Source organism: Gossypium arboreum, chromosome 13 (assembly GCF_025698485.1).
Source record: "Gossypium arboreum isolate Shixiya-1 chromosome 13, ASM2569848v2, whole genome shotgun sequence".
NCBI classification, from domain to species: Eukaryota; Viridiplantae; Streptophyta; class Magnoliopsida; order Malvales; family Malvaceae; genus Gossypium; species Gossypium arboreum.
In genome coordinates, this window is record NC_069082.1 from 20,031,689 (window position 1) to 20,041,233 (window position 9,545).

A 9,545-nucleotide genomic window follows, 5' to 3' on the forward strand; every position below is an offset into this window, starting at 1 on the left:
ATTTTTACTTTCCCTCAGCATCTTTAATTAAATCAACCCCGAAAATTTTACTTTCACCGAGCTCGGTCCAAAACAATGGTGTACAGCATTTACGACCGTACAAAGCCTCGTAAGGTGCCATCTTAATACTTGATTGAAAACTATTGTTGTAAGCGAATTCAATCAAAGGTAAATACCGTTCCCATGAACCACTAAACTCAAGGATGCAACATCTTAACATATCCTCGAGTATCTAAATTATCCGCTCGGATTGACCATCGGTTTGGGGATGAAAAGCAGTGCTAAAATGCAACTTGGTACCCAAAGCTTCTTGCAATTTCTTCCAAAATCGCAAGGTGAATCTCGGATCTCTATCCGACACAATAGAAATGGGTACCCCGTGTAATCTCACAATCTGAGAAACATACAATTCAGTTAGTTTATCCAATGAATAATTTGTACGTACAGGAATAAAATGAGCCGACTTAGTCAGTCTATCAACAACAACCCAAACTGCATCTTTCTTACTCGCCGACAATGGTAACCCAGATACAAAATCCATCGTGATTCGTTCCCATTTCCATTCAGGTATCATGATCGGCTTAAGTAAACCTGTAGGCACTTGATGTTCCGCTTTCACTTGTTGGCATATTAAACACTTAGAAACAAAATCGGAAAAGTCTCGTTTCATACCATGCCACCAAAACTGACGTCTCAGATCGTTGTACATTTTCGTACTCCCCGGGTGAATTGACATTCGGCTACAATGAGCTTCGTTCAGAATTGTCGAAATAAGTTCTGAATTTCTTGGAACACACACATGACTTCTGAACCTCAAACATTCGTAATCATCAATTTGAAACTCTGATTCCATATTCGAAACACGTTCAGCCCATTTTGCAACTAATTCATCATCGACTTTCTGAGCTTCACGGATTTGATGAATCAACAATGGTCTAGCCTTTAATTCCGCTACTAACACATTGTCGGATAGAACGGGCAAGTGTACATTCATCGCTCGTAAAGCAAACAGTGCTTTACGACTCAAAGCATCCGCAACCACATTAGCCTTTCCTGGGTGATAGTCAATGACAAGCTCATAATATTTTAACAACTCGAGCCAATGTCTTTGTCGCAGATTCAAGTCTCTTTGAGTCATTAAATATTTGAGGCTTTTGTGATCCGAAAATACATGGCACTTCTCACCAAATAAGTAATGTCGCCATATTTTCAAAGCGAATACGATGGCAGCTAATTCGAGATCATGGGTTGGATAATTTTTCTCATGTGGCTTCAATTGTCTTGACGCGTAAGCTACAACTCGACCTTCTTGCATCAATACACAACCCAACCCAAGTAAAGATGCATCACTGTAGATGACGAACTCCTTGCCTGATTTAGGCTGCACTAGTACTGGAGCTTCCGTCAAATGAGTTTTCAATTGATCGAAACTTTTCTGACACTTTTCTATCCATTCAAACTCAACATCTTTCTGAAGTAGTTTCGTCATTGGTGTGGCTATCATCGAGAAACCTTTTACAAATAGTCTGTAGTAACCGGCAAGTCCCAAAAAGCTCCGAACCTCAGTAATATTTCTCGGAGGCTTCCAGTTAAGTATGGTTGAAATTTTGCTCGGATCAACTCGGATGCCCGATGCAGATACCACATGACCCAAGAAGCTAACCTCTCTTAACCAGAACTCGCACTTACTAAACTTAGCATATAACTGCTTATCCCGTCAAATCTGCAACACTAATCTTAGGTGCTCAGCATGTTCGGTCTCATCTCTTGAATAGACTAAGATGTCATCAATAAACACAACTACAAACCGGTCCAAAATCGTGCGAAGATCCGATTCATCAAATCCATAAATACATGCGGGGCATTAGTGAGCCCAAACGGCATCACTAAGAATTCATAGTGACCGTATCTCGTTCGAAAGCGGTTTGGGTATATCCGAATCTCGAATTAGAATCGATAATAATAAACGATCTCAAATCTATCTTTGAAAACACTGAGGCTCCCTTTAGTTGATCAAACAAATCGTCAATGCGCGGTATCGGATATTTATTCTTTATTGTCACCTTATTCAGCTGACGATAGTCGATGCACAACCTCATGGTTCCGTCCTTCTTTTTCACAAACAATACTGGTGCACCCCAAGGTGAGAAACTTGGTCGAGCGAAACCTCTATCCATCAACTCTTGCAACTGAGCTTTTAATTCCTTTAATTCCGTTGGTGCCATACGATACGGAGCTATCGAAATCGGTGTAGTCCTAGGTACAAGCTCGATGCCAAACTCTACCTCCCGAACAGGTGGTAAACCCTGTAATTCTTCGGGAAAAACATTCAGATATTCACAAACCATCGGCACAGATTCAGGCTTCTTTTCTAACTCTTTGTCATCAAGTACATATGCAAGGTATGCTTCACACCCCTTTCTTACATATTTCTGAGCCAACATCGATGATATTACAGCTGGCAACCTATTTAAGTCAGTAGACTCAACTCGAATTATCTCGTTATTTACACACCTCAAATCGATGGTTTTTCTTTTGCAATTTACAATTGCATCATGTACAGTCAACCAATCCATACCGAGGATAACATCAAATTCATCAAACGGTAAAAGCATCAAATCGGCCGGAAAACAGGAACCTCGGATTACTAGGGGACATTTCTTACACACTTTGTCGACAAGCACGTAACGACCCAATGGATTTGACACCCAAATTACGAACTCAGTAGACTCAATAGGTAACGTCTTACTGGATGCTAAGGTTTCGCATATATAAGAATGAGTAGAACCAGGGTCAATCAAAGCAATCACATTAGTATCAAAGAGAGTAAAAGTATCGGTAATAACATCTGGCGAGGAAGCATCCTCGCGTGCGCGTATAGCATAAGCTCTAGCAGGAGCACGAGCCTCAGATCTGGTTGTAGCATCTCTAGATCCTCTCGACCGCCACTAGCATTGCCCGTATTCCTAGATGGTCTACCCCGAGCGTTGGTAGCACCGGTTCCCACTCGATTTACATTCATTCGGACAATCTCGGGCAATCTTTAATAAAGTGGTCAATGATCCGTACTTGTAACAAGAGCGGTCATGGAATCTACAACTCCCCGAATGCCATTTACCACAATACTGGCACTCCGTTCTGTCTCGACGATCATTTCCAACACTGGCGACTGAAGTGACTCGTGTACTCACAGGGGGTCGATCACGATCTCGTCTAGAAAAGCCCGAAGTGTCTCTAGATCGGCCTAAATCATCTCTAAATTTTTTTGATGACTGTTGAAAGGGCCTCCCCGAAGACCTCTTATGAAGCTCCTCTGCTCCCATATCAGCTTTTCTTTTCTCCATACTAAGCTCCTCGGCTTTGCAAGCTCGCTCGACAAGTACCACAAATTCTCGGATTTCTAAAATGCCAACATACAGCTTTATATCATCGTTCAGTCCATCTTCGAAACGTTTACACATCACAGTTTCTGAAGAAATGCATTCTCGCGCGTACTGGCTGAGCCTTACAAACTTTCGTTCATAGTCGGTAACCGACATGGAACCCTGTTTAAGTTCAAGAAATTCTTTCCATTTTTGATCAATGAATCTCTGACTGATATACTTTTTTCGAAACTCGGTTTGGAAAAACTCCCAAGTTACTTGCTCTCTGGGCACGACAGAAATCAACGTATTCCACCAATAGTAGGCAGGATCACGTAGCAAGGAGATAGTACACTTTAGGCATTCATCGGGTGTACAAGACAGTTCATCAAGTACCCGAATAGTGTTGTCCAACCAAAATTTAGCTTGCTCGGCATCGTCGCTGTCCGTAGCTTTAAATTCAGTAGCCCCGTGTTTTCGGATTCTGTCAACTGGGGGCTTATTTGGCCTTATTTGGTCAGTTACCGGAGGTATTGTAGGTGCGGGGGTTGTATTAGTCGGGAATGGAGGTTTTGGAACAGGCGTATTAGTTCGAATGTATTGGTTGAACCAATCATTCATCACGCTATAAAAAGCTTGTCTAGCTTCATCATTCGGATTACTAGCAATAGGTTGAGAGTCCGCTGGCGCTGTCCCTTGTGCGGGAGCAGGCGCTACACTCTCAAGATCATCAGCTACCGCTCGGTTGGGATCGGGATCCACTACTATAAATAAACACATTTTCAATTGTCAGAAATCACCACACTATCAAATAATCACATAATGGCATGTATAGCTAGACCCAAACGTATTACGGTAGTCCTAGAATCGACTAAACCGTAGCTCTGATACCAATAAAATTGTAACACCCCGTACCCGAGACCATTGCTGGAGTCGAACACGAGGTGCAAACAGACTTAATTCATTTATTTACACAGTCCATTTTAAAATTTCCAGACAAGCTGGCTAACAGCGTCACTGTTACCTTAAAAATCATATCTCAAGTTCCAAAACTCGAAAACCAGTTCCGTAAATTTTTCCTGAAACTAGACTCATATTTGCATCTAAAAATTTTTTTCTAGAATTTTTGGTTGAGCCAATTAGTACAGTTTATTAGTTAAAGTCTCCCCTGTTTCAGGGTTCAACTACTCTGACCTTCATGCATTACGACTTAGATATCTCCCTGTACAGGGCTTCAATACTTATGCTATTTGTTTCTAAAGAAACTAGACTCGAAAAGGAATCTATACATATATGGTATGACTTCTAATTATCTCTGGTTAATTTATAATGAATTTCCAAAGTCAGAATAGGGGATCCAGAATTCGCTCTGGCCCTGTTTCACGAAAACTTAAACATCTCATAAAATACGGCTCATATGATCGTTTCGTTACTTTCATATGAAAATATATTCATCAAGGTTTGATTAAATAATTTATTCACAATTTAATTCTATTCCTAATATTTTTAGTGATTTTTCAAATTCACATCACTGCTGCTGTCGGTATCTATTTTTAAGGTAGACTTTACCTATTTCATAATTTCCATGATTCAACTAGCCCTTTTACATGCATAGCACAAAAATATGATCGTGATTAACCATTCCAATGGCTAATCATTGCCAAGCATTTCTACACCTCTCAATAACCATATATATATACAAAATGATTATAACGCTATGCTCAAAATATATAAGCCATTTTCGCATGGCTATCCAAATATATACAATACCAAAGTACTTGACTAACAACAAAAGGGCAGCCCTATACATGCCATTATCAGAGTTCAACTAAAAGAGTACCAAAAGGGCTTTGATAGTGTGGGCGACTTCGACTTTGACACTCCGAGTCCGATGGTGACGAACCAAAATCTATAAAGCAGAGAATCAAAGAAACGGAATAAGCATTTAATGCTTAGTAAGTTTTGAGCAATGAAATTAGGCACAATTGAAGTATAGCATTCATATGACTAAACGAATAATTTCATATACACATATTCTCACAACCATACCTACTTCACATTTCCAACCCTTATATTCATACATAAGAAATCAACTTGACTAAAGGCCGGAAGCTTGTTAATCGATTGAGCGAATACTATTTAAAAGGAATCAATTATTACAATGCATATACAAAACATACCTCAACGTTGGGGTTTTACGAGCGTATTAATTGAAATTATTACAACAAGATTGCTCATTCCCAAACCATGTACCTTCGGGATTTAGCCGGATATAGCTACTCGCTCAAATGCCTTCGGGACTTAGCCCGGATATAGTAACTTCGCACAAATGCCTTGGGACTTAGCCGGATATAGTAACTCGCACAAATGCCTTCGAGACTTAGCCCGGATATAGTAACTCGCACAAATGCCTTCAGTGCTTAGCCCGGAATTAGTCACTAGCACAAATGCCTTCAGGACTTAGCCCAGTTATCATCCGAATATTCATGAACATATCAATAAATCATGACACATCTATATTTCATTTTCATAACTAGAATTCAAACACAAGTCACTTATCAAGCATTATCATTTTCGGCTCAATAGCTACATACAAAGAACATGATTTTGATTTGCTCATAGCATGATCTAATCGAATCATAATCTAAGTTCCATTACTCGAAAACTTACCTCGGATGTTGTCGAACGATTTCAACGGCTATTCGATCACCTTTTCCTTTCCTTTATCGGATTTAGTTCCCCTTTGTTCTTGAGCTTAATTTAACAAATAAATTAATTTAATCATTTTGAACATCAAAGAGAAACTCAAGGTACTTAGCCCATGTATATTAGGCATTAGAGTCATATATGTATGAAATCATGAATCAAATTCAACATATTTGCCAATATTCCCCTTTAGCCGATTTTCTAAGTCAAGATAAAGCCATCAATATGCTTACCTATAGCCGAACGTACACATCAACCTATGTATTCATTCATGTGGCCGAATATGCATGTCTATGTTGAGGCCGATTGTATACTTAATACATTCTACAAATATGGTCACTTGTATTAACTAAATACCATTTTGTTTCAAGTTCAAAACTCGGCTAATACACATATATACACTAGTAATCAAATACTAACATTTGCACTTCACCTTAATAGCTAGCTTAGCAAACCTTAATTTAACATATAATTGTGCATAACACAATTAAAGTATCCTCTCCATTCCATCAATTCAAAACACATACATTACTCAATAATGTTCAAAATCATATTCGGCCTTAGTACATAACTTGCTAGCCGATTTTTCTCCATCTAGCAACTAATGCACATATGTGCTCATTTGTTAGACTCTACTTCATCTAACTACTAACCCCTTTTTTTTTCATCCAAATAACATGAACAACAACCATATTTCTCTTCTACTTCCTACCATGGCCGAATGCTCAAGACACCATACCATGATTTTCATAATTTTGACATGGGTTACTAAAATAACTTGATACCTCATCAACACAACATCAACACCAAGCAAGAATGACAACATCCATGGCCGAGTATCATCTCCATCAAATAGCAAAAAGAATTTAAAACATGGGCTAGGTAGAATTCAAACTAACATCTAAAAATATGCATGAATTTCATGGAATAACATCAAACATACCTTAACCTAGTTACAAGCATGGCCGAACCTCTTCAACCCTTCTTCCTTTCTTTCTTTTGATTTTTCGGTCAAGAAGAGCAAAATGAGAACTTTTTCTCTTTTTTTTTTTTTCATCACCCATGCTCCTTATTTTATTATTCCTAACATAAAACACTAACATAAAATGTTTATAATACCTTTTAACCCATAGCATGGCCGGCCACTAGTTCAAATTTTGGGTAATTTGACATGCAGACCCATCATCTTTATAACATGCATTAATAGGCCACTTACATTTGCCTAGCACATTTCTATATTTTCTCACATAAGTCCTATTAACTAAATTCACATGCAATCGACTAAATCGAAGCTTAAAACTATCACACATTCATATTTAGATATTCTAGACAATAAATATCACATTCAAATACTTCGGTGACTCGGTTTAGCTGTCCCGAAACCACTTCCTGACTAGGGTCAATTTAGGGCTGTCACAAAATTTCTTCCCACAATTTACTATAACATCATGGGTAGACAACCAATCCATACCAAGGATAATGTTAAATTCATCAAACAATAATAACATGAGGTTAGCTAGAAAAGAATGACATCTAATTGTCAAGGGACAATTTCTACATACTTGGTCAACTAATACATGCTTGCCTAATGGGTTTGACAATTCTGTAGACTCGACAGGCATATTCATGCTAGACACCAATTTCACACAAGCATACGAATGGGTAGACTGAAAATCAATCAAAGCGACAATAGAAAATCATGAAGAGAAAAAGTATCCGTAATCACATCCGGTGACGATGCCTCTTCGCAAGCACGAATGGCATAAGTCCTCGCAAGAGCTCGGCCCTCAGACCTCACAACTGAATCTCTAAGCACACCTTGGTTGTTAGCCCCACTTCCCGGGCTCTTCTATGGTTTACCCCTCGAAGGGGCATTACTCGCTCTCACATCTTACTTTTTGCCTTTCTCATCCATTTCAGGATAGTTTCAGATGAAATGGTCTAGTAAGCCACACTTGAAAAAACCTCTATCATTTCCTCGGCACTCACCAAAATGACGCCTACCACAATGAGAACACTCAGGCCTATTTGGTTGAGCATTACCAACACTCGCGATAGAAGTGGTTTGAGCTTTACAAATTATGTACTACTTATTCTTATTTCTACTCAAGAATCCCACTGAAGCATTCGATTGAGTAAGAAATTCTCTCGGTCTCTTGGATGGGGTCTAATGTGATTTCCCCATCTGTCTTTTCTTTAAGCCATGAGACTCCATATCCACTTTTCTCTTCTCTTTGGCCAATTCTTCTGCCTTGCAAGCTCTTTCAACAAGCATCACAAACTCTTTTAACTCTAAGATGCCAACTAACAATCAGATGTCTTTGTTCAATCCGTCTTTAAATCTCTTGCACATGATAGCTTCGGTAGATACGCACTCCCTAGTGTATTTGCTGAGCCTCACGAACTCACGCTCATACTCTGTCACTGTCATTCGACCTTGCTTTAATTATAAAAATTCTTTCCTCTTCTGATCTATAAACCTCTGACTAATATACTTCTTTCAAAATTCCTTTTGGAAAACACCCATGTAATCCTTTCCCTTGGTACAACGACACAAGGGTGTTCCACTATTGGTAGGCTAAGTCTCGCAAGAGTGACACAATACACTTCATGTACTCCTCAAGCGTGCAAGACAATTCATCGAATACCCAAATGGTATTTTCTAGCCAAAACTCTGCCCTTTCTGGGTCATCATCTATATTCGCTCTAAATTCCTCGGCCCCTTAGTTCCGAATTCTGTCAACCGGAGGTCTCTCCCTCCTAATCATCTCTACAGCTTGGGGAGCTATGGGCACAAGCTGGGGAATTGGAGGGGGTGGAGAATGTGGAGTGTTTGGGTTTGCACGAACAAACTACAAATACCATGCGTTCATCATGTGGAGGTAGACTTCTCTAGCCCCTCTGCCCTGAGAAAATGTCACAGGCACACTCTCGACTGGCGCAGTCCCTTTAGCGGGAGCCGGTGTATTACTCTCTACATCGTCCGCCACTACTCCGTCGGAATCCATTTACTATATGAAAACACAATTTAAAGTCAGGAGTCATCACACCATCACAATGTATTTATGGCATGTATAGCTAGACTTGTACACTCGTCTGAGAATCGACTAAACCGTAGCTTTGATACCACTAAATGTAACACCCCTTACCCGAGTTCGATGCCGGAACAGGATACAAGGTGTTATCAGACTTAAACACATACATACAAATATTTTTGGGTCATAAAATTTTGCTCAATTTTTAAAACTTTAAAACTTCCTCTTAAAGACCCTAATATAGACCTACAAGGTCCAAAACACGCTTTGGAAATGGTTCGAGAATAAACTAAATACTTTAAAAAAGTTTATAAAATTTCAAAGTAGATAGGGGCATACGCCCGTGTGTATTCTTAGCATGACCATGTTGTAAGCCCGTGTGGCTCACACGGCCTGAACATATCGGGACACGCCCGTGTCCCTAGCCCGTGCAAATTTATTT

The 9,545-nt window shown here is 39.5% G+C and overlaps 1 protein-coding gene across 1 annotated transcript in view; it reads right to left on the reverse strand.

Moving 5' to 3' along the window:
* The window catches only part of LOC128286793 (E3 ubiquitin-protein ligase RDUF2-like), a 47,418-nt gene extending 38,342 nt beyond the window's left edge, over positions 1-9,076 (reverse strand). The window contains exon 1 of the mRNA XM_053024507.1: positions 8,931-9,076. Coding sequence (XP_052880467.1) covers positions 8,931-9,076 — 146 coding nt within the window. The remainder of the gene's footprint in view (positions 1-8,930) is intronic.
* Positions 9,077-9,545: the final 469 nt, after the last annotated feature.